The following is a 25,585-nucleotide window of genomic DNA, read 5'->3' as shown; positions in this document are numbered from 1 at the left end:
GTTTTATCACCTAAAAAGCTTGCTTGGGGTTTCTGAGAGACAAGGAGCCTGAGTATCAGCTCCTGCTGTAAGGACAGCTGGGCATCTGGGTCGTTGCACTGAGGATTAATTGATACAGCCTGGTGGAAAGGTAAGAAAATCATCTTGTAAGGTCCTTGCCAGGTCATTCTGCACTGCTTTCAGGCTGCCCCACACCACCAAGGATGTCAAAGGAATCTGAATCAACAAGAACATGAGGTTGTGACCAAGAGTAGTGTGACCATGTGCATGGAGCCAGGACTAGAAACCCTCTGAGGATAAACTCCTTGCTGAATCAAGAAACTGCATTACACACACAGGAAAATGCAAATAATGTAGTTTTTAAAAACAGTTTTATTAGGTATATGACAGAAGGCATATTGGAAAATATTCATGGTCTTCTACTAATGCCTTTTTAAATGAAATATCACAAATATATTTGACAGAAATAAAGGGTATTAAAAACAAGCACTGAAGGCCTAATTAATTCATATATGTTTTGTTTTCAGAGAAAATACAAATCATGACATAAGGCTAAAATTTAAGTCCAACTGAAATCAAAGGCCACTATTCTTCAAAGAAGCAAAAGAATTCACAGAAAAGATTTTGTACAAGGAGACAAGAATGACCTAATTTTAAGATTACAGTGTATTTGTGAAAGTATTTTTACAAGCCTTTCTTCATATTGTGTACACAAGTGACAAGAAAATACAGTTCTTCGAAGACAAAACCGTGAAAAAATATAATCTGATCACATAACATTGAAACAAAGAAAAAGGGGAACTAACTTTTGGACTAGTTTTAATTTTGGATTTGGATAATCTGCCTGAAAAATCCTTGTTTTTTATTTAATCAAATCCATAAAATTCCACAGATGTCTGATGGTTCAACTGCATGATGCTATGCTCAGCATCAATAGCTCTTGAGCAACAGCTGCTTGACATAAAATATATATAACATATAAAATTCCCAGATCAAAATTATCACCTTCTAAGAGGTCTCAGCTCCACCTCTGCAACACCAACCTGGGCAAACTTTACTGAATGTGAGAGGGTGGAATGAGGCCAGCAGGTGCTGCAGTGCCAGCACCAGGAGCTGCCTGCTCCAGCCCAAACCAGGGGAGCTTGGATTCCCTCCAGGAGGGATGCAACTGAAGCAGGTTAAAAAATATGGCACAAGGTCCCATCTGTGAGACAGGGTTCAAAATCACTAATCCTGTGTGAGGCACACAGTGAGCAGAGTGCACTGTGGCTTAATGCACCACTGTCCTTTGTATTCCCTAATTTCTAGCAAGGGAATACCTGTGCTCAGCAGGGCAACTAAGGTAACTAAGTCAGTGGTTTCCATTCCAGCTCTGGCACACCTAAACTTTATTCACTGATGCAATGATGCCCAAAGCTCCTCTGTGCTTCAGTTCTTCATTTGTGCAATTAATTAATAGTGGCAACACTTACTGTCTCACCAGGGTGTTGTAAAGAAAAAGCTCACTAGAAATGGTAAGGCACTCAGAAATTGGATAATAAGGACTTTGTAACTTCCTAGGGAAAAGTTAAATTTGCACTGTTTGAATTTAGATCAAGGGTTAAGCTTAAGAATAAAATTCTGCTCCTCATAGACAAAGCACTTGAAGAAGGACTCCTGTCTCATGTCAGCCTTGTCCTGGCCCCCTGCAAAACATTACCTTTCCCTTTGCTCTGGGAAATGGGGAATATCTAATGGAAAATCTTCCAGGATGTTTGGTATGCAAGTGGATATTGCAGTGTCCCAGCAGTTTATGAGAATCAGGGCTCATTTCTGTTCTAGTCTTCTACAACAAAGAAGAGAATGCACATGGCAGAGAAAAGAGTAAAATTTTAAAACCTAGGGTGATTTCACAGCTGATGCTCACTTGAGCAGCTCAGAAGTCATTTCCCATTCAGCCCACATGAACAAGTTTAAACTTAATTTGTGCCATTCATTTCCTTCTTTACTCCTTCTCCGTTCTCTCTCAAAGGTTCCAGCTCAGGCCCATCCTGTGTGGAGTCTTTGTTCCAGTTTATTTTGCCTTCATTTTCTGTCCTTACAGATTTAAGATGCTCTTCTTTCGTCTTTCTTTCCTTCTCCTCCTTGGCAAGCATACGATAATTATAATAATTCATGATGAACAGAAAGGTTCCTGCCAGAACCATCACAGCTCCACATTTAATGAACATATATTTATAGTCCCCAAAGGTATCAATAAGAATTCCTGTAAAATATATATTTAAAAAAAAAAAAAAAAAAAAAAGGAAATTTAGAGATTTAGAGATGAAGGCAAGGGTATTTTATTTTCAGATTCTATGTATGAAGGAACACTCTTGTGGCTTTAGGATAAAACATTCTCTGAACTTCTGATCTCTTCCACAAACACCCAGAGCCTGCAAACACTGGGCATGTGTTGCACTATACAGCCTGTGGGTAGCTGATATTGGTACAGGTAATGCTCTGACAATTTGCACAGTTCAACAGAAGGGGACAGAACCTACACTGCAAAGTCTGGACTTTTCCAGCACACCTATTTTTTCCATGCTAAACTACTCCTCTGATCCCAGAGCCTGCAGGCAGCCTTTCACTGACTCCAATGATCAACTACAAGGATTTCCATTTGCCTTGGCAGCCAAAAAGCAGCAGCAGGGAAAACTTTCATGAGAAGCCACCTGCCTACTGAGTCTCATCTCAGCCTCTTGGCAAAGACTCTGTGATTTATTCCACCACGGGTCACCCACCAGCATTAGAGGGGACTCAGCTTTTGGTCACAGCTGCCCTTTCTGCAGTTACACTCTTGATCTGAAGAGGAAGGGGCACAGCGTGAAACTGGAAAACATTAGTTCCAGGGAAAGCAAAGATGATGCTGTCAATGTCAGATAATTTCAATGCCAAGACAAATGTGACAGGTTCCTCTCAAAGGTTAATGCCTCTGCCATGGAGTTACAGAGTAATTGAAGGGAGACAGCTTAATTGAAATGTCACCATTCTCCATTATGCCAAAATGTAATGCAAATCTTATTGGGATTATGATCCTGAGCATTAATTCCCATTTACTGGGCAACACAGACCATTCTTAACATCCCAAATCCTAATTAAAGTAAGACCCACTCCTAACCTGGCCTTCACAGTACAGACAATCCTCCCTGAGACTTCCCATCATCCATTAGCTCTCTGATGTTTTGGAATATGTTCTCCTCCTCAAAAAGAGGGACCTTTAATTACTTCCCGATTGACCCTTAATGTTGAAAAGCTGATGATTAATTATCCCACTGCATTGCACTAACAAGGGGGTTTATGGTCACCAAATAGATTTCCTGATCACAAAAATAATAATTTTTGACTGGTTTTGGTCAGTGGTTTTTCCTGAATCATCCCTAGCTGACTTGGTACACCATTTTCAATGCACTGTGTTTTTCATGCTACTGGTGAAACATCAACCAAATGCTAATTGCAACAATTTTTCCTTTTCTGCTCATCAGGATGACCTAGAGGTCTCCTAAATAGGTTTCAATGAGAGTTTTAATGAGTAGAGTATTGGAAAATTCAACAGTAGGATAGTCTTGCCTCTTTTCCTTTGAGAATAAGATAAAGTCATAAAACACATTGGGAACAATTTACTTAGTTCATTAAAGCAGAACCCTGCAGTAGGTTATTAAAATGCCAAAGAACCAATAAATTTGCTGCTTATTAAAATGGTGGGGAAAACCATACAAAACTAATATTACTGATTATTACACAGAACTGTTTTAGCCTCATTAGCAGTCTCTAGTCATTAACTTAATCTCCCACACAGAAAATTACATAATTCAGAAAACGGTCATTTTAAAATGGTATTTTCTTTTGTTTGTCATTAATTAAATAATGAATCTCTAAGACAGCAAAGAGGATACAGCTGCTTCTGTCACACTGTATGAGCTACCCAGTAATAAGCAGGATTAAACAGCTCTGGAGGATGTGTCATATGAAGCATTGGCCAGATCTCAGTTTTGAGTCCAGGAACAAGGTTCAAACTGCAAAAGGAGCACATGCTATAGAGGGAATATTAAAGCTGTTAAATCACAGGAGAACACTGCCCTGACTTATCTTTAGATGACTGAATGTCCTCCTGGAGACTCAGTATTGTCTACATGGTCTTTTGATATTTCCAACCATGCCATCCAAAATAAATCTTTTTTAAAATTATTTTTAGAACAGCCTTAAATCTTTCAGCTGCACTGAGATGACTGAAATTCCTAAGTGGTGCACTCAGAGCCTTAGAGACAAACAGCAAGGTTGAGTCAACAAGAGGCTCTCATAGAATTGTTGTATTTTATTTAAATTGTGGTAGACTCCAGACTTTTGCAAAAGGAGGAATCTCTAGGAGGAGCTGTTTAAAGGTTCTTGGTGTTGTAGGAAGGCCCATTCTGCAAGTTTAGTTCAGGTGTTTGAAGGGATCCAGGATTAAAAGATGACTCTCCAAGAAAGAAGGAAAGGGGAAACGTGACATCAAGAACATCCTTTCCCATCCAGTTACCAGTAGAAAAACAGTGATTGTGAGGCAGAGAAAGCACATTTAGAATAATTCCCCACCAGCTGTGCTTGCACAAGTGCAAGCCCACGTGCCAGCAGAGGAGCAAAAGGCACTCACCTCCAATGGGTGGTCCCAGCAGTATGGTGCAGCACTCGGCGATGGTGACGAGGCCGACGGCGCTGGTGAAGCGTGCGGCGCCCACCAGGTCCATCAGCGTCTCGAAGAGCATGGCACACACCATGCCAAAGGCCAGGCCAAAGAAGCTGGAGTACACCAGGAGCCCCGTGTAGCTGGAGGCCAGCGGGCACAGCAGGTGGCAGGCGCCGTTGAAGGCGATGGCGAAGCTGAAGAAGTACTGGATCCTCGGCCTCACCCACCGGCTGTTGGCCACCATGCCCGTGGCAGGGCGAGCTACCATGTCCACAATGGCAAGGATGGAGAGCAGGAAAGCAGCTGAGTATTCATCAATGCCAGTGTGCTTTGCATAGGGAGCCAGGAAAACGATGGGGGCGAAGAACCCCAGGAACATGAGCACGTTTCCGATCAGGTAAATCAAGAACCCTCTGTGTTTAAAGAGGGAAAAATCAAGGTACTGGTTGACTTTTTCAAAGCAGTCCTTTCCTTCTTCCTCTTCTGTTTTTTTCTCCATGGGGCCATCTTCAGTGGTCTTTCCTTTCAGAGCATCCTTCCCTTCCTCATTCACCTGGGTTTTGACCAGTGCTGTGCCTGGCCCGATGGGTCTGAAGAGAGCTCCTGCCACACAGCAGTTTAATAGAATTGCCCCAAGGATTAAAAAGCTGCCTCTCCAGCCAAAATTGTCAAAAAGGAATTGGTTGAGAGGTGCCAGGGTGCAAAGCATCACGGGGCTCCCTGCCATAGCAAGGCCATTGGCAATGGGTCTTCTCTTCAAGAAGTATTTGCCTATGATTATCACTGATGGCTGAAGGTTGAGAGCAAGGCCAAATCCTGGAAAGCAGTTCAGATAAAGGAAGATTTGAAACCCATTTCTCCTCAGCTCATTGTTTAAGGCAATTCACAGTCAATTGGTTCACTGGTGGCCCTTAAACACAATAATCTAGATGCAAACATTGCTCAGGGTGTCTCTGAGTTCTGGCTGCCACATTTGGGTAACCAGACCCCAGAAACACTCTTTCAGTCAGATAACCCCCCTCCCTTCTGCACTGCAGATTTCTTGGGTGGCAAAACCAGCACCAAGACTTTGCTTCAGAGTGAACCAAAACTATTCCCTCCTGGCATGCTGGTGGGTTCTGTCCAGATGCAGCAGCTTTGCTGGGGGAGAATGGATCTATTTTTAAAAAATGGCAACTCCCAGTTTGAGGAAAGTTGTTTTGGCTTGGACAGTGCCAACACCAAAGTGCATTTATCAAGGGCTGGCTTCCCCTTCCATGGGCACCCAACTCTGCTGCCAGGCAGCCAGACCTGCAGAGAAAATAACATCACCCTCCTCAGCCACGACTGGTGTGGTGCTGTGAGCAATTCAGGTCTGATGCAAAAGATTAAGAGGTCTGCAAGCACACAGCAAAACAGTTTCTGAGGATGCTGGTTACACAGGACTCTAGAGTGTTTCTTTTAATTAGAATTTATTTTTATTGCATTTAGATATATAAATGCCATTATAAACCTGCATTGCTAATTCAGTTGGCCAGCTTCTCCTGCACAGGTGGAATCTGCAGGCAGAGATACCAAATGCTGTGATGGCCTCAGTTTCCTGTGGTTCTGTTTGAGAGCACTGCCATACAGAACCATAGGATCACACAATCAGTAAGGCTGGAAAAGACCCCCAAGACCATGGAGCCCAACTTTTCATCAATCATCATCTTATGAACTTGACTAGAGCACTGAGTGCCACATCCAGCTTCTTCTTGAACACTTCCAAGGATGGTGAATCCACCACCTCCCTGGGCAGCCCATTCCAATGCTTAATCACCTTTTCAATTAAAAAATCCTCCCTGATGTCCAACAGTTCTTCCTGATGCCCAACATCAATAATCAATAATTAAACATCAATAATATTTTCAAGCATTTCTTTGACATGTGGTATTTTCATAAAAAGTTAATTTTTCCAAACTCCCTCAAAATGGCATTTAAAAATCATGCCACATATTTTCCACTCCATCATCCAGGAAAGAGTGAGCCACATTAGAACAAAGCAGAAATGTAATACTTGAAGTGATTATATCAGAGAACATGAATCCTGAAAATAGGGTCATGCAGATTTTTTTTTCTTGTTCATTAGTCGATATAATTAGTTTGTTTAACTGTGCAGTACATAATTAGGCATATTGCTTTACAGAAGAGAATTTACAAAGGTCAAGGTCCTCAAAATTAATTAAGGAACACTATCATTAGTCACTGATAGAGTAGAATCCAACTGATGCAGCAGAATCCAGCCAATGCTGGATAGCTTCAGTTTAAATGGGTTTACAAAATTATGATTTTTGCCAAGTCTAAAGTTCTTTTTTTTAATTACTTTGAAGTTTACAACATTAAAAATAAATTGAAATGGCAAATTGAAAATAATTCTGGATAAAAAACATTCTCAGCAGAGAATGAACTTTTTTAGATAGTCTGTATATTAGTCAGAGCACATCTTTGGGAAGTGCAGCCTGATTGTAATGCATATAGGCCAAATTCAGGGTGACCTGGGAACCACAGAGGAAAACCATAGCTCTGCTTAGAGAACACCCTTGGACAGTGCTGAAATATAGAAATGTGTATTTTTCCACCTGTGAAGATGCAGCACAGCAGGTGAGAGCTTGCAATAACTCCCCATTTCCCAGGCAGGTCAGTAAGGGCAGAAATTGAACCATCATTTCCACAGAGTCATTTTTGGTAGGGACACACCACATGTCTTCCAAAGGAGGAAAATCAGACTCAATGCCAGCTACCCACTTAAACAATAATCATTTCAATTTTTTTTTATTACGTGAACATTAATTTGCCAGTCGGACAAATCTAATTTAATATTACCTCATGCTCTTCCCATTAATTAAATTTGGAGAGTTTCAAATTGAATAACTGGAATTTCAATTTACTTTAAGCTTTTGGCTGACTTTAGTAGGAAATATTTACATCCATTTTATTGCAGTTTTCAGAAACTACAGCAGCTTTTCCATAGCTGGAATTGTTAGCCAATAACCACATTTTCTCCCCAGGGATGTGACAGAGAGGTCTGTCAGTGGTGTTGCAAGAACAGAAGCAAACCTGTGCCAGAGGGAGTGTCCTTTCCTGTATTAAATACATCTCACTCATATTAGAAGGAAATGAGTGGTGCTACAGGACTCAGCTGTGTAGTTATTGATCCTGTTCTTACTTTATTAGCAAGGAACAATCTGATCAGGTATTTCAGTGCTCAACATTTACAGCCATGGCAAAGACTGTCCCTCATTAGTCCACATGTCCCACTCAAGATCCCATTTTATTTCATGGCAGTCTAATTGGTGCAGATTGAACTAAACTCCAACCAGTCATTACTACCTTGCAATTAGCTTTGAAATCTGCTGCTTCCACCTCAGACTTCAGAAGAGGTTGCATGCTGAAGCACCTATTTAATGCATCCAGGCTGGCATCTGTCCAGGTGGACAGCTTGCAAACCCCATTTCTTTTTCTAAGCACTGTAGGAGAACAAATGGGAAGAGGCTGTGGGGTTTCCAGGGCATGCAAATGCCTCGTGCAGCCCAGAGTGGCACAAGGACAGACTGCCTCCCCCAGCAGAGCTGGTTCCTGCCCTGCATGCAGATGGAAACAGGAATAATGGAGTCAGAACTGAGATTGCTGTGTTTAATCCCTGCACTGCAAACAGACACTGCCTGCTCTGCTCCTCTGGAGAGATTTCTATTAATATGCCAAAGGCACAGGACTGTAGCAGAGACCTCCTCAAACCAAGACCTTGTTTTTACCTCCATCCCTGTGATTTACATGAGGCTCTTACATCAGTCTGCTTTCTTTCCAGGCTGTTAGGAAGGAGGCTAGAGTGTGATGTTTACAGGTTGCTTTACAGTTTCTGCAAATCCCCTTTACAAAAGCCTCTCTCCTCGTGCAGCAGTGTGATGGGCAGGCAGCCTTGTAATTGCCCTTGAATGCCCCATGTTAGCCTGACCAACAAAGATACTTCAGGCTTAATTAGAGGCATCAAGCATGTTAGCAGGCTTACAACCATCTTCCCTTCTCTGTCAAATTAATATTCCTTCCCCAGCACACACCCCGTGTCTGGAGATGATGGCTGATCAGCCAGCACCTCACCCACACAGCTGCCCTGCTCAGCAAGCAGAGGAGGAGATGCACACAAAAGATGAGCTGTGCTCAGAGGAAACAGCACAGCACTGCAGAGCAAGAGGTGTGGGTGTTTCAGCCCTGGACCCTGGGGCTGGCACGAGGGTCACTGTGTGCACTGGGCACTGCCCACACCATCAGCTCTCTGTGCTGGGTGAGGGACCAGACCTGCAGACACATCCAGGGACCAAGCAAGAACAAGGTCTTCATCCATCCTAGGTCCATTGGGGTTATGCACAGAATCCCCTCCTGTCACCTTTTTAGCCAGGTGCTTTAGAACACAGGAGCTGGTGCCTTCCTACAGCCCTGCCTCTCCTCTGAGTCCTTCTGCTCACCAAAATGCATGGAAGATTTTTAGCAGAGGATTTATGGTTTTCATACGCTAATCCAGCATTACTTAGCAACTAGAATCACAACTTAGAATCACAGAATGGTTTAGGCTGGAAGGGACCTTAAAACTCATCCCATTCCAACTCCCTTGCCATGGGCAGGGACACCTTCCACTGTCCCAGGTTGTCCCAACCCTGTCCAGCCTGGCCTTGGGCACTGCCAGGGATGGGGCAGCCACAGCTTCTCTCTCTGCAACCTGTGTCAGGATTTCATCCCCTCACAGTAAAGAATTCCTTCCTAGCATCTAATCCAAACTGCCCTCTGTCAGTTCAAAGTCATTCCCCCTTGTCCTGTCACGTCCCCCTTTGCCTTCCTAGAGGACATTTGTTTAGCAGGAAATGATGCAAGCTCATGCATTAAGAAATATTGGGAGACATTGGTTATTTTTATTTCCTATCACTTTGTTCCTGGAGTCTCTTTCAAGGAATCTGCAAGATTTATTCATCCAATAATTAAACACATCCAATAATTACAATGACAGTCCTTAGGAAGAGTAAGGTTTAAGAGAGGGAATCCTACACAGGGATTTATTCACCACTGTAGAGATTTAATAAAAGAATATTGATATAGCAGAACAGGGTAGCAAACTTTCTGTCTTTTTATTTACTTTGCTAGTGGCTGGTTTTATTGATTTTAAATGTTAAGCTCACATTTTCACATTCAGAAAGCAGCAACACTTAATGCACCTACAGAGAGATTGGGAACATTCATTAAACCATACACCTGGCAACCTCAAAAGCCAATTTTGAACTCATTGTGTCATGTTTTCAAGCAGATGTCCTAGCTGCACTGGAATAAACTTTGGTTGTACCTTATCCAAAATAATAAAACAAAAATACTTACAATTAAGCATCCATACTCACACAGGTGGAGAGCTCTAATCCATCTACCTTTAAAAGCAATAACCTGGCACCTGCAGCCTTTAAAGATGCTGGACTGAGCCTATGCCTTACTCTGCTTGAGTTTTAAATATTGAATTTCATATTCCAATACAGGCAATTCAAATTGGAACTTCAAGAAGGAAATATAGGAGGTTTTTTCAAGTATAGAGAATTTGTTGTCTATTTTCAGTCAAGCCCAGCAGTTCTTATTTTCAGATAAAGGACCTCCTCACCTCACAGGCTGGCAAAGGAGAAATAAACTGAAGCAAAACCCTGAAACCTCATCTCAGGAGTCTCACAGAGGGAAGATAACACACAGTAACATAGGAGCAAGGGTGCTTTCTTTATAGTCACACTGGTACCCAGGATGACTTGCCTTGCCCAGGGCAGAGCACAGCCACCCTGGGCTTGCTTCATAGGCCACTGCTGGTACCATCCCCAGCAGGCTGGCCCAGAGCACTCAGCTCAGAGAGCACAGCCCTGCCTGGACCCCACACCTGACCCCACACCTGGACCCCACACCTGGATCCCCACCTGGATCCCACACCTGGATCCACACCTGGACCCCACACCTGAACCCCACACCTGGATCCCACACCTGGACCCCACACCTGGATCCACACCTGGATCCCCACACCTGGATCCCACACCTGGATCCACACCTGGATCCACACCTGGATCCCCACACCTGACCCCACACCTGGATCCACACCTGGACCCCACACCTGGATCCACACCTGGACCCCACACCTGGACCCCACACCTGGATCCCACACCTGGATCCACACCTGGACCCCACACCTGGATCCCAGCCAGGAGCAGCACTGAGCAGGGAATGTGCTCTTTGCTGAAGTTCATCTGGAGCATTGATAAGGAGGCTCTTTGTCCCACCAGATTTTTATCCCACAAGCTTTTCACCCCCCCAGGCTCCCACTGTGTGAGTGTTGGTGCTCACACTGCCAGGGCTGGAAGCCCCAAGCCACCAGCAGGGAGCCCCACAGGAGGAGGGGAAGGAGCTGCTGTGTTCTCACCTGTGATGAAGCCCACGCAGATGTAGAGCTGCAGGATGCTGGTGCAGAAGGCAGCTGAGATCATCCCCACACCACACAGGAGGCCCCCAAACATGACCACGGGGCGGCTGCCATAGCGGTTCACTAAAATGCTGCTGATGGGACCTGGGCAGAGAGGGAAAAGGACCTTGAGGTGACACCTCCTGACAGAAGGACATGTCTGACACAAAGCAGGGGAAGCTCTGCAACATCGATGGCCCTGAGTGCTGCTGACAGCTCCTGGGGTGAGTTCAGCAAGAAAATGGAAAAGCAGAGATGATCCACATGGAGATGGCAGCATGTCCAGTGCCACAGGTGGCAGTGAGTGACAGCTCTGACCCCAGGACTTCCAGTGTCACCAGAGAAGGCAAAGAGCAACAACAAATTATGTGAACACAGGATCCCAGCACAGGAGCTTCTTGATTTATGATGTTAAACTATACACACAAAGCAGGGGCTCATATTGCAAAGCTGATATCACAAATGCTGTTGCATTTTTAATGCCTCTATTTAATGCAATTCCAATACTGCTGATCAGGACCGAAGCTTCAGCAGAACAGTTGTTAATTAAATCTTAATAGCAGTCCATGTAGGTAGAAGATTTGGGATGATTGATTAGCCAGTGTTTGAAAGAACCAGTTTGGACTTGCATTTATGCAAAGAGGAGGTTCAGGGCAGTGCAAAATTATGAAAGAGGGAAATGGCTTGATAAAATCTGTGCACACTGAAACAAAACATTGAAATCTGAGGAAGGGAGACCAGGAAAAATCAGAATCACATTATGATATATATTGGAGGGATAATGATGATAACTCAGGACCAATCTCATGTCCAAAGAAAAGCCAGCTCTGAAGTTAGAACAGACTGAGAAGTCAGAACTAGAGAAGACAAACTGCACAGGAAAGAGCAAGCCATGAGATGTAAGGGAAATATTCTGTATTACTCAAAAATCCTGAATCAAAATGCTTCAAAAGTGATACTGGAAATGAGGGAGAGGAATACTGGCAGATTTAATATCTGAACTTGCCTGGCTATTTGTGGTGCTATTCATCCTGCAGTAATGGTGTTTCAGAGCCCAGTGTGCCTGTCTGCCTTCATTGCTGCCACTTCCCACCCCACCCACATATACAATACTGCAAACAGGTATTTTAAACTCACAGGCATCTCTGAAGAGTTTGGCTGTGGGACCACCTCACCACAGAGCCATGGTAGAATATTTACCTTTGCTTAAATAATCTCAGCAGGAAATAGCTGCAGAGATCTCTCCAGACCCTGCAAACCACAGCACTCCTGATCACAGGAATGAAACCCAGAACCCTCAACGCTCCCTCAGCATGGCTGACAGCAGCCAAACAAGTTCTCAGCTGTTATAATGTGCAAGGATAGAAAACAGTAGGTATGGCTGGTTTAATGTGGGGAATGAAACCCAGAGAAATACTTTCCACTTGATGTCTGAGGTCAAAACATTCATAAATTAAATGCACACAAACACAGTCTCAACAACATCCCTGTAACTGTGTTATCTGTGATCTAGTCCTATCAAATGCACCATTCAATTAAAATTTCTGTGTATATAATTACATGGGGAGATTTTCCTGCTAATCCTGTAACTGGATTCACACACGTGCATCCTTTTGCACAGAGCACTACAGAATTCAATGAGAAGTTCTGAGGAAAAGACACATATTTCAGATCAGCACAGTGAGAGAGAGAGACCCCCCCTTCTGTCTGAGATTTCCCTGGTCAGGGTCTGAACTGGCATTGTGCTGAGCTGGTCTCAGCACGTCCTGTAATTCAATAGATCGAGCCACTGTTCCTCAGAAAGGCACCAACACATTCATCTGCAGCCTAGGGCCATGCAACTCTTCCATTTTTCAATTTTCCACATGTCCGCATTTCTGCAGAATCAATCTAATTACTCAACTAAGAAAATGTGGTTTCAATTATCTTCACCCATGGCAGAGGGTTTTCACCCTATAGGATGTTGCACCATGGAGCAAAGCATTTACAGCCCACAATATTCCTGCTAAAGCTCCTCTCCTGCTCTGGCCTGGGACATGGACCATGGAGAGAAGCCCCTGCCATGACAGGAAAAGCAGAACTGCTCACATATGTCCAGCTCAGGAGAAGGGAAATTAGGATTAATGTATTGGCTTCATCCATCAGGAAGGATGGGCTTGGACCATGACAGCAGATACTGAGCTGGAAGGGGCTGAGGGTGAGATTCTGCCCAGCTGTGGGGACAGCCCAAGGCAGAGGCTGAAAAAGAGGAAAATAAATGTTTGTATCCAAACTATTGGCTTTACAAATGAGAGCAGCCTTTCTGTGTCCCTGGGGACACTCCATGTGTGCAGTGTGCTGTGTCCTCAGCCACATCCCAGCTTCACAGCAAGCACTTATTAAGCCATGAGACTGAAACTTTCCCCATTCCTGTCATGTGTGATATCTGGGGATCAGAGACCTCTCAGGCACTGACTGCACCAGTCAGAGGAGAAAACAGGAGCAGAACATATGGACCAAACCTTCTCAGCCACAGAGAGCCCACAGTATGAGAATTCAACCTGCAGGAAGAGCTAGACCTAGCAGGAAAAGCTAGACTTACACGGGACACCAAAAAAAAAATCCAACTCAGAGCCTCGGAAATCAAACTTCCTTGAGATGTTGTTCAAAGGCTGAAGGGTTTTTACAGTCCTGAGCAAACCTTTCAAATGCATTGAAGCAAATGCAAAATCACATCCCCAAAATTACTTCTACTTAAGTCATTTGGACCTACAGAAACATCCAGAGGCTTTAGCAGAGCAGCCTTTCCAAAAGTGTCCCGTCTCTGGGTGGGAGGTGGCACACACAGTCTGTCACATGTGGCAGCTGTGCACACTTCAGCCCCCAACCCTGCCAGCCTGGGCAGGTGACAGAGCACACACAGACCCCTCAGCCTGCCCTGGTCTCAGCCATCAGCATCACACCCAGATCTGAGTGCATCCTCAGGGCCTCCTGCAGTGCATTTCTTGAGGGGCAAGTTGGTTAAACCTCAAACATTAGATAAATTAACTGCAGCATTGTGGGGTAGCTTCAGAAAACATTAAATAGCTCAAGTCGGGGCAGAGGACTGAAGAAGAGGGAACACAAAGCCAGCACTGCAGTTGTGGGAAATGTGAAACACAATTACTGCTCTGCTTGCAGCTATTGCACAAATTAAAAGTGTGACAGGCCCTGGCAGCACGGTGGAATTGAAAAGCAGGACCTGCCATTTACCAGTTACTCAGCTGGCATGGAAAGAATAAAGATATTGTACAATACCACAGAGAAACCATTTAGGGTAAGAGTGTGTGCAGCTTGGATCCCAAGGCCCCTTTAGCTGCTAATACCTGCCTGGTCAAACGTGCAGGAACCACAGGCTCCCTGTGCTGGCATCCAAATGAAGTCATTGTTCCCTCCTGAGGCCTGAAGTGGGAGAAGCTGAGGAGTCAGGGTGAATTTTGCTTCTTTAATTTACAGCATCAGGTGAGAACAGGGCAAGAGGAACAGCTGGCAAAGCTCTCAGAAAATGCCATTTACCTGGCTTGACCTTGCAGCAGCAGCCACACAAATGCTGTGCAAGTCCCTGAAAAGTCAGAGGGAGCAGCAAAAGCCACCCCAGCTGCTGGGAATGCCCCCAGTGACTGAGGCTGCTCAGGAGCAGCAGGCAGGGCTGTCCCCACAGCCCCACCACCAACACAGCACTGCAATGCCTAATGAGGAAATTAGAGGCATCGTTTAATTAACCCCTTGCACCCCAGCACATTCCAATGGCAAGCATGCTGATATTAGGGTGGTGTTTTGGTGCAGGAAGGGATGGAATTCCCACCCAGCCACATGGCAGCCCCTTCCATGGCCCAGTGATTTCCTCCTTCCAGTGAACTTCCAGCCATGGCCATTTTTTGTCACAGGGGGACAGCAGAGGACACAGTGGGGACACTGAGCCTCATACTGCTGTGGCTTCACCCAGAGCTGTGCCTGTGTCTCTGCAGCTGCCCTGGCTCACAGGGACATGCTCTCCATGCTCTCCATCATCTCCAGCAGCCCATGGTAGGAGCAAGCAATGCCTCTCACAGCTGCATCCCTTTACACCCCAAGCCCCTGCAGAGCAGGGTGCACACCATGAGGCTTCCACTCCTGCCTGCAGTAAAACTGCAGCCTGGAGAGCAACACTTTGCACCAAATATCCCCAAAAGATGCAGCTGGGATGATGGAGCCCCTGGAAGAGGGATGAAATGTGGAGCACTATCCTCAGCCCATATAAATCAGGCTGGTTTAGTGCCTGTCCTGCTTAAAGCCTCTCTTTTCTCATCCCTATGGCAGATTTCCATTCTTTGTTAGTTGGTACATGAAAGGCCATGTCAAAGAGGCTGCTCCTGGTGGCAAGAGAAACACAGAGACTCGCCAGTGGGGATTGCAGTAAGCCTGAACTCATTTGTTAGCTTGTCCAATTACTTTTCACCTTGAGTTTTGTGTTTGCAGAAGTGAAAAGGACCCTGAAGAGGAGACTGTAAAACCATAAAGAAAAAGCAAAATACCCTGGACTCTCCTCTCTTCTCCACAAAGCCAGGCCACCTTGTCATTCTTTTTTTTTTTTTTTTTGAGTCACTGAACTATGATCCAGAGAGGCTCATAATGCAGAGCTGGCATATAACAAGAAATATCAATCCAGACTGGCTTAAACTCTTGCAAGTATGACAGTGCTCAAAAAATAGACACCTGAATTGCCTTCCTGTTTTCCTCAGCAAGCCTTATGAATTTTTTATGAGCTGCAAAACTTCCAGCACCGGTGTGAAACACTGATGTATTTCTAATAGGGACTAAAACATTCTTCTCTCCCATACCTCTGACCCTGTGTGTGTATATATCCCTTATTTGAAAGGTTTGTCTTTTTTCTTTTTTCTTTTAACTAAACCTGGTACTAATAGTAACAGTATTCTTCCTTTCTGGTGAAACTTGCCCTGGATGAATTTCTGCTGCAGTATTTCTGTGTAGGGCTTTCAGCAGCAAAGAGCTGAGGCCCTGAAAATCTGTAACCCAGAGGCTTCCAGCAATGTGGGTTTTTTTCCAGGTTTCACAACACTGACCTTCTGACAGTGTAAAGTGGCACAGAGCCAGTGCAAATATTCTAGGTCTGCTGTTCAGACAATTTGATGACCACAGCACACAGGTGACAAAACAACAACACTTTAAAATACTCAACAATACACAGATCACAGGGAAGATTTGGGACCACCAGAGCCCCCATGGCTGGGGCTGCAACATGCAGCTCAGCTTTTCTTGCTTTCCCACAGTGGTGAGGGGCTCTAAAGGGCTGTTCCTGCACAGGGACATTGGTCAGCACCAAAAGAACTGCCCAGATAGTAAATATTTTCCTAACTATTGTAAAAATACAAATAGGAGCTCAGCATGCCATGATTGCATTGACTGGGGGGAGTCACTGGGGACATAAGAAGGAGTGCAACGTGCTCAGCAGAGAGGGAAAGGGGGGGAAATCGTTTATACTAATGGAACAAAGTCTATTATTACACCAGTAGTAAAACAACAGCAGGAGCAGGCCTGCAATTTCCTCAGTAATAATCTTAGTCCCTTCATGGAATAACAACACTGCCTTTGGCTTTGTAATTTATCCACCAGGGTACCAGCCCATGGTAACAGAGCAAGTGCCCCCACGTTATTAATGTGCTGCCAGAGCCCAGCAGCCCCTGGGATGGGGGAATCAGCCACCAGCCCCTGGTAACAGTGCACAGCCTGCAAGGGAACACCAGAGAAACACAGCTCTGACGTGGGGGAAGGCATGAAGGGGTTAAAGCCTGCAGCCTTTCACTCTTTGTCATGCCAGAAAAGACCTGGCTAGCTCATGCTTTTAGGGGTTTGTGTTACCAGGGTGGGGAGAGCTGCAGCTCCCCCTTAGTAAAGAGCTCTTGCCCCAGACCACTGGAGAATAACTGGTGATACCTGCTAATAATGAATCCTCATAATTATTAGTCTCAGCTGCTTGGTTCAGATGGTTTGGGTTGCACCTGCATGGCTGAGGAGCCCACAGAGCAGCAGCCCTTCCTCAGGCAGTGCTGCTGGAAACAGGGGGGCCACACACAGGACTCGTGGCACTGAGCACCCGCCCCAGGTGACAACCACAGCCTCAAATAGTCCTCTGCCAGAGCAGTTCCAAAGACCTGTGCACACCTAAATCACCCTGATGCCTTCTATTAGTGTTACTTTACATTGCAAATAATTGATTTTAAATCAGGAGGATGAAATCCAGCACTTGCCACAGCAGCTCTAGCAGCTAGCATGGCCCCAGAGAGGCTTCATGTGCTTCCTCACAGGTGAGGAGAACAGTCAGTTCATTCAAGGGGCTGATGGCTGCAGCTTCAGCACAGTCCCTGTGAGATGATGCACGAGCCAAGCATGGCAGAAATTGTCTGGACATGCATTATTCAGTCATCAAACTGGTCAGTCCTGTGCTGCTCCTGGGCAGGACTGGCACTGCATTCACCTGGGAGAGTAGTGAGGGTAGTGATCCCCTGCACCCACAGGCATGCCCTTGGGGACCCTGACCTCACATCAGAAATACTTAAATTTACCACAGCAGCAACCTGATGTTAAAAAAAAAAAAAAAAAAAGGAAAAAAAAAAAGAAAAAAAAAGAGAAAGAAGAAGAAAAACAAAGCAGACAAGGCCCAACCTTCAGAAAGACAAAGTGTTCTCTTCCTTATCCAGCAGTCTTATCTGATCAGTGCTCTGGCATTTCAATTCCCAGATTACCCATCTTAGATGCTGTCCCTGCAGCTCACAGAGGAGCCACAGGCCAGCAGCTTCCAAATTTGGGCTGGGGACAAGGTCCTTTGAGTCACTTCATATTTAGGCAATTAAATAACCTCTCCTGCAAAGGGACAGTGCTCAGTGGTTTCCCCAGCTGCAGGTTTGGATCTCACCATGCAGCAGATCACAGCTCTCACCTTCACAAGGTCACATCATCACAGAGTTGGAGCTGCTCCCTGTGATTTCTTTAGCTGTCCCTTTGCCTTGGCAGCACCACTGCCTTTGATCCCTTCCATCACTGGGAGCCCAGCTGCAGAGCAGGAGCTCCCTGTGTGGCTGGAACATCCATTCCTGGAGTCACCAGCCCTCTGTTCCCACTCTTAACACGCTGCTCCAGGAGCAATTTGGCCCCTGGCTGCTTGTGATCTCCAAAGGGCTCTGCCCCCCTGGGAAGCCCTGCATGGCTTGGCCAAGGGAGCACTGGAGTGTCCATCCAGGGGCAGAGGAGCTGCAGTGCTCTGGGACAGGCTGGCATCTGGGGGAAGAAGCTTTCACATGTTTGAATTCCACTTGGGGGAGTGGATTATAACTTACTCCTTGGCTTAGCACCATTAACAACCCCCCAGCCAAAACTCTTCACTTCCTTCCCCCTAGTTCTTATTAATCTTGGTTTTTATTAAGTCTATCACATCTCTATTACTGCTGACCTTGTTAGCTCCAATGAAGGGCAAAATGATAAAGCTTTGTGACCAAGTCCACGAACACAGAAATATTTCACTTGAACCTATAGTGCTATTATTGTTCTTAAGCAGAACAGAGCTATTTAAAAAAATAAAAAATATAAGCCCATACGTGGTGACCTTGCAGAGCTGGAGTGCTCTCTGAGAGTCAGGAGAAGTATATGAATCTGCAGCACCATTCATTACAGAAATCAAGCCATTCCTCATCCAGCTTTCTTATCAAAATCTAGGATTCTAATGGGGCTGCTACCCTGGGGATTGCCCCCTGCTCCATTTCCACAGCATGGGCAGGCTGATTGAGTGGCACTCCAGGAGGTGGGGAGGGAAAGGGAAAAGGTGAAGTGCAGCACCAAGCAGCTCCAGGGAGCACCTGGCAGGGCTTGGGCCAGGACAGCAGGATGCTGGATACCCACAGCACTGGGAATAAACAGCATAACCTCCCTTCTTTTGTTTCAGCCTCCACAAAATACCCAGGTGGAAAAGCACATGCCTAGAGAAATCCTACTACAAGCTCCACTTGAGAATGAAAGTTTGTTAAACCAGTGCAGTAAGCACAGCAGCAGAGAGCTGACAAGGTGAAAATCCCACCTCCCTCCCGTGCCTCAGTTTCCCCTTGCAGTGTTGTGGTGCTTCACATCTGTCTGAAGGCAGTTCAGATGGGTGGAGAGCCCTGGGTGGGGTCTGGAGGCAGGGAAGGTTTTGGAGAGTTTGGAGCAGAGCAGGAGAGAACACTGGCAGCTTTGATTAAGTTAAAAACTGCAGAATCAAACTCATTATTAATATAGCTTTATGCCACTGCATGTTGTAAGGTGCTTTCTAAACCTGTCACTGCAATTTATCATGCTAGCAGTGTAATAAAATACAGCTATAAAATTTTGGATTAAATGTTCAAGGTCAATGGTGGACTTCCAGCTTCTCTTCCTTGCTGCTTTAGCAGATGCTCTATTAAGCACTTACAAGCTCTGGGAGAAAGTTTTTTTGGAGAAAAGATTTAGTTGTGGAGCGTTTCCAGAATTAAATCTTCAGGTAATTTTCCAAATTACAAAACAATAAATAACAAGATTAATTGTTGGTTGGACTGACTGGTTTCAGGTGGAGGCTTTTTCTCCAGAAACACTTATTTTTCTTATGTTTGCAAAATGTGGCTCTGTGAGGCTGCCTTTGTAAAATAGACAGTGATTCCTCAATTTTAATGGAAATTTGGATGTGTTACAGCAGCACCCTGGAGATTCTGGGGGGAGTTCTACAGCAGGGCATAGCAAGACTGAGACAAGACTCCACTGCAGCACATTCTGAATAAAAACAATTCTTGGTGCTGATGCCATGAGCCTGAGCTTTTTAGGTACTAAAGGGCAACAGAAGCAGCACATATTTACACCTACAAGCTGAAAACAAACACACATGGCAATCATAAAGCAGTGAAATTATTCTAAATTGCTAAAAAGAAGCTCCCATGTCCCCTGGTGTAGCCCCAGCTATGCCAGCTGAGCAGCTGAAATGACTCTGCAGGAGGATCTGCTCTCTGAGCTCCCCTTGGATGATTCCTGTTAATCCATTATAAAGATGAAGGAAGCATTTGGCCATATAGTCACCATTAAAAAAAAAAAAAATTAAAAAGAAAATGCAGATCCTGTCCTAGTATTAAATTATTCTCTCTATTCTGGCACTTGTGCCAGGAGGCTGGCTCGTTGTTCAGGCTCTAACAGTTGGCAATAATAAAAGATATTACTTCTTCCCACAATCCTTACCTCTCTTACAGCCTTACAGGAGATCACAAGAGCTACAAGAACATTACTGCTATTAAATTAGTGGCATCACTACTTCTTATTTTTAGAATGTTTGGCTGTTTCCCCTGATGCTGAATAGGGCAACTAATTTACTAGCAAATTAATGCTGCTTATCTTTCCTTTCCTGAGAGCTCTGCTGCCTCCTGCTTTCCCTGGCTATCCCCAGGGACACATCTGTGACCCAGCTTGAAATGTGTCAGCCTTAAAAGTGGGGAAAAGGCAGCTCAGTTCAGTGAACCTGGCACCAAAACACAGCCCAGATCAGGAGATGCAAATGCCAAAGGCTTTTAGCTTTGCAATGAAATTGTTTCCTAAACAAAACTCACCTGTTGGGAGGCAAAACCTTGGGAATCTTGGTCTTGTGCTGGCACAGCACACAGTGCCCCAGAAGGCAGTTTGCAAAGAGAAGCCCTGCCCAGGGCCTCTGGCAGCATGATGGGTGCCCTGTGGTGCTCCACATTTTGGGACATTTGCTGTGTCCTCCTCAGACAGAGCCTGTTACCTGAGTGCTGAGGTGCAGCTGAAAACACCTGTAGGGAAGGATGGTGCTATGGCCCTTGGTCCCTTATAGAATCAGAGAATTATTAAGGTTGGAAAAGACCTCTAAGATCATTGATCAGATCCTTTTTCCTTTTTCTTCCATACTCATTTGGGGTAAGGAATGAGCTCTTCACCCATGACAAGGAAAAAAAAAAAAAAAAGAAAAGTAGAAACATTGTAAAACAAATCCTTCTTTATCAGATTGATAGGGCTTCAGCCTATGGGATTTTGGTCAGAGAAAAGCAATGTTCCTTCATGCTCCTCACTCTCAAATATCCCAGTCTGCCTTCTGCAATTGGAAATGTGGAATTGCTGAACAGGAGCTCTGGCAAGAACTACAAGTACCCCATCATAAAGTCTAGGCTATCCACTTTACTGCACAGTAATCTGTTTTACTACTTGTATTATAGTGACAGAATTGTTTTCTGCAACCTAGTTCAGATTAAGAAACTGGGGGATAAGACACATTAACTTCTGTAATATATATTGCCAGAGCCTTGGCTGGTATAAAACAGCTTCCTGGGGGAATTCAGCAGAAAGTGAAGGGCAGAAATAGTCCTGGCTGCTGATTTTCAGTTTTAGTCTGAAAAACTGGAACTCCTTTGGTGCTACAAGCAAAGCCTCAGGTGGTCTCTGTAAATTTGCATCCATGCTGTCAAAATCAACACAGCTTCTCCAGTGGAGATTTGGGTTAGTTCATGCATTTTCAGAAAATAAGCTTCATTTGCATTATTTATGAAATGCAAACACAAGCTCTGTTACAGTGTAAGTAGCACAGTCTCCAAAAATGAGTCCTCAGACCAATGAGAACACCAAGGAAGCCAAGCACTGTGTCATCAAAAGCTGTGAAAGCATCATCCCCTGTGTGTCCTGCCAGGGCACTGGGCATCTCCTGGGGATGGAGGGAGCTGGGATGGGTCAGTCCTCATGGGAATTTCCTTCCATGGCCCACACCTGACCTCAGTAAATGCACACTGGCCCCTCCAGCCCCCCCAGGGACATGTGCCTGATGTTTCATGTGGGAGATGCTCAGTGTCCCCCCACTGTCCCCACCTGCACCTCCACACAGCCTGTGACTGTTCTGCCTCATTTGGGAAAGGAAGGGAAGGGATGCTATGGCAATAATCATCTGGTTTGGCAGCTCTGTTAGTTACTCAGGAGCATGTTGAAACCTTGGTGTTTTTAGAATTTCCATTTTTGGGAAGATTAGCAAAAATCCAGTGTTAAACTGTTGTCTAGTTTTTCATCAGAGTAAATCAAGCCCTGTGTCCTCACAGTTCTAACAAGCACTGCTGCAGAGCAAAGCTGGGGCAGCTCAGAGGAGCTGTCCTTTAATGAGAGTTTCCAGACCACTGGAGTCATTTATAAGCTACACCTGCTCTGTTGTTAAATGCCCAGTCAATCAAAGCAGCCCTGTTAAAAACACTCTTGGGCACCCGTGTTTCATTGACTCTGTGCTCCATCAGCTCCCCCACGCCCTGCCTGCAGCCCCTGAGCCACCAGCAGCTCAGCCAGGGCACAGGGAGCATCCAACAACACCAGCCTCACCCCAGAGCAGGGCAGGGGAGGATTGGACATAACTCTGAGCAGCTGCAAGGCAAGGGATTGAACATTTCACAATTGTACAGTCACCTGCAATTCAGTTGTATCATCCCCCACATTACTGTGCAATAGCATTAGGGAGGGTAATGTTAAAGCCCTTGCAAAAAGGCAGGAGATGCTCAGTTAACCAGGGTGAAAGTCCACTACAACATCCCAGGTACAGAGCACACAGCACTGACTTGGAACACTTGGAGAGATAGAGAAGAAGGTGGGTTGGAAAATGAGCATCTGGGAGGAGGCAGAGGTGAAAAGCACCTGCACCAGCATTTCACCTGCTTGTTGGCCATGAGCTGAACCCCAAGAGGCTCAAGCTCCCCATCTAAAGCCCTGTGAGCAACCTGAGGTGCTGCCAGTGCAGGGTTAATCTGCAGAGCTGCCAACAACTCACAGAGGTACTGAGGGAACCCCCAGCCCACAGGTAAATACTTTGATTGCAGTGTAATGGGACAGAAAAGGGACAACAGCACTGGCACAAGCAAGGGATTTCTCTTTCTAAATCACTCCTTGGGGTCTCCCCTCCAAGTCCTCCATTTGTGGGTTCTTGTATAGGAAATCAGCTCATCTCTGTAGGACCCAGTCTGGGTTACAACAGAGTGGATTACAATAGCTCTGAATCAAACCTTACAAACTTGTACAAAGCAACTGTATTTTCATTAAAATGCTCTTCAAAAACCATTACAGTTATTAAGGGGAAAAAAAAAACAACGCTTTGTAAAAACAAAGATTCATTTCAGAATTTTTTTAATAGACAGGATAAATATTAATGAAGCTTCCTGCAATTGCAGGGTGTTTCCTGTCCACCTCCAACTGAAGATTTAATCAAGGGCAGCCCATGTATTTCATTCAGTCATGAAAGTTATATTGAAATCATAAAAAAGATCAAAGCTACATGTACTGCTTTACAACTGATAAGAGCAACTGGTAATTTTATTGCTGAGATTATCAGCACAATAAACAAGCAGCTACTTCGTTTATTATTCTACTCCACACTCAGCTCTGGCTGAAACCCAGATCTAGTTATTTCCACCAGCCTATTCTCAGGGCTTTTTCCCTGATGCCCAAAGAAAGTTTTCATAGGTAATCTTCTGATTTCTGGGTAGGAGCCCCTCAGGCTCCACATATGACTTGTCTGCCTAAACAAACGTTTGGAAACATGATCAGAAATTAAAGCTGTAGATAGTGCCTGTATAGATGGTTGCTCTCCCTCTGCTTTCCAGAGTGGCGATTTCTGGCTTATTCCTGCTCTTACACCATTTATTCCTGCTCTCACACCTTTTATTGCTGCTCTCACACCGCCGTGCCCCAGTGCCGGTGCAGGGTCACTCACCTGCCCCGTAGGTCGTGGCCAGCATGATGGAGGAGATCCACGCGATCTCGCTATAGGACGTGCCAAAGAAATCCTGGATTTCTTTGAAGAAGATGGCCAAGCCTTTGGGGAAGGCGTAGGCAAAGCCGATGGAGACGAAGGCTCCGAAAACCACCACCCATCCCCAGCCGCCGTCGGGCGGGCCGGGGGCTCGCCCTGCCTGCGCGGGGGCCGGCATGGCCGGGGGCAGCGGGCCGGGGAGCCTGGAACACAAACGGGATGGTGGGGTCAGCCCCGGGCTGCTGCTCCTTCGGACCCTCAGTCCTGGGATGCTGCTCCTCCAGATCCCCAATCCTGAGATTCTGCTCCCCTAGACCCCTGGTCTTGAGATTCTGCTCCCTTGGACCTCCAGTCCCGGGATACTGCTCCCCAAATCCCCAGTCCCGAGATTCTGCTCCCCTAGACCCCCCGTCTTGAGATTCTGCTCCTCCAGACCCTCAGTCCTGAGATTCTGCTCCCTTGGACCCCCAGTCCTGGGATGCTGCTCCCCAAATCCCCAATCCCGAGATTCTGCTCCCCTAGACCCCTAGTCTTGAGATTCTGCTCCCTTGGACCCCTAATCCTGAGATTCTGCTCCCCTGGACCCCCAGTCCTGAGATTCTGCTCCTCCAGACCCCAGTCCCGAGACTCTGCCCCCTAGAACCCGGTCGGGGACGCTGCCCAGCACTGCAGCCCAGCACTGTCCCCACACACCTTGGTTCAGGTGAGTCCCGTGTGTCCGGCTGCCCCCGGAGCGCTCCAGCTGCTGCCAGCTGTGCCGGGAGCGCACGGGGCAGGAACGCCACGTGTAACGGGACAACCCTGAAACCGCGGCTGCAGCCCGCTGCTCCGCCCTCCCCGGGGCTGCCGAGACACGGCGGGACACGGCGGGACACGGCGGGACACGGCGGGACACGGTGGGACACGGCGGGACACGGCGGGACACGGTGGGACACGGTGGGACACGGCGGGACACGGTGGGACACGGCGGGACACGGCGGGACACGGCGGGACACGGTGGGACACGGTGGGACACGGCGGGACACGGTGGGACACGGCGGGACACGGCGGGACACGGCGGGACCCGCGGCAGGACCCACCCGAGTCCCGGGGGAGCGGCACCGCTGCGGGCGGGACCGGCCCGGCCCGGCCCAGGGACACCTCCGAACCTCCCCGAGGGACTCACATCCCTTCTCCAGCACCCTGAAACCCAGATCTAGTTATTTATATATCTATATATCCAGCCCAGGCAGCAGCACCAGTCACTCCGCAGGCATCAATTAAACCACCCTTAAATGCAAATTATTCTTCTTTACTCCCCCTGTATCCCTCCCCTTTTCCGTACTAAATCCCAGCTCTTTTCTCCTCCATACCAAACTGTTTGCTGCTCTTCTGCCCCTGGACCATTATTAATAAAAAAAGGAGAGTGATTTTTTACACGGGTAGATGCTGGTAGGACAAGAGGGAACAGTTTTGGATTGCAAGAGGGGAGATTTGGATTAGATGTTGGGAGAAAATTCTTCATGGTGAGTGTGACAGGGCACTGGCACAGGTTGAGAGAACCTGTGGCTGCCCCATCCCTGGAATGTTCAAGGAGAGGTTGGACAGGTCTTGGAGCACCCTGGGATAGGAGAAGGTACCAGGG

At 46.1% G+C, this 25,585-nt stretch overlaps 1 protein-coding gene across 1 annotated transcript; it reads right to left on the bottom strand.

The window, feature by feature from the left end:
• Positions 1–1,117: 1,117 nt before the first annotated feature.
• LOC306807651 (monocarboxylate transporter 2-like) lies at positions 1,118–24,780 on the bottom strand. The gene is made up of 5 exons (XM_079317454.1): positions 24,655–24,780; positions 23,923–24,164; positions 11,130–11,273; positions 4,652–5,500; positions 1,118–2,245 (listed from the first exon to the last, which is right to left on the bottom strand). Exons 2-5 carry the CDS (start codon positions 24,137–24,139, stop codon positions 1,959–1,961), a joined length of 1,497 nt encoding a protein of 498 aa, XP_079173580.1. The 5' UTR covers positions 24,140–24,164; positions 24,655–24,780; the 3' UTR covers positions 1,118–1,958.
• Positions 24,781–25,585: the final 805 nt, after the last annotated feature.

This window comes from Erithacus rubecula, assembly GCF_903797595.1.
Source record: "Erithacus rubecula genome assembly, chromosome: 13".
NCBI classification, from domain to species: domain Eukaryota; kingdom Metazoa; phylum Chordata; class Aves; order Passeriformes; family Muscicapidae; genus Erithacus; species Erithacus rubecula.
Note: the sequence above shows the minus strand (reverse complement) of the source record. Positions and strands in the feature narration are given on the sequence as shown.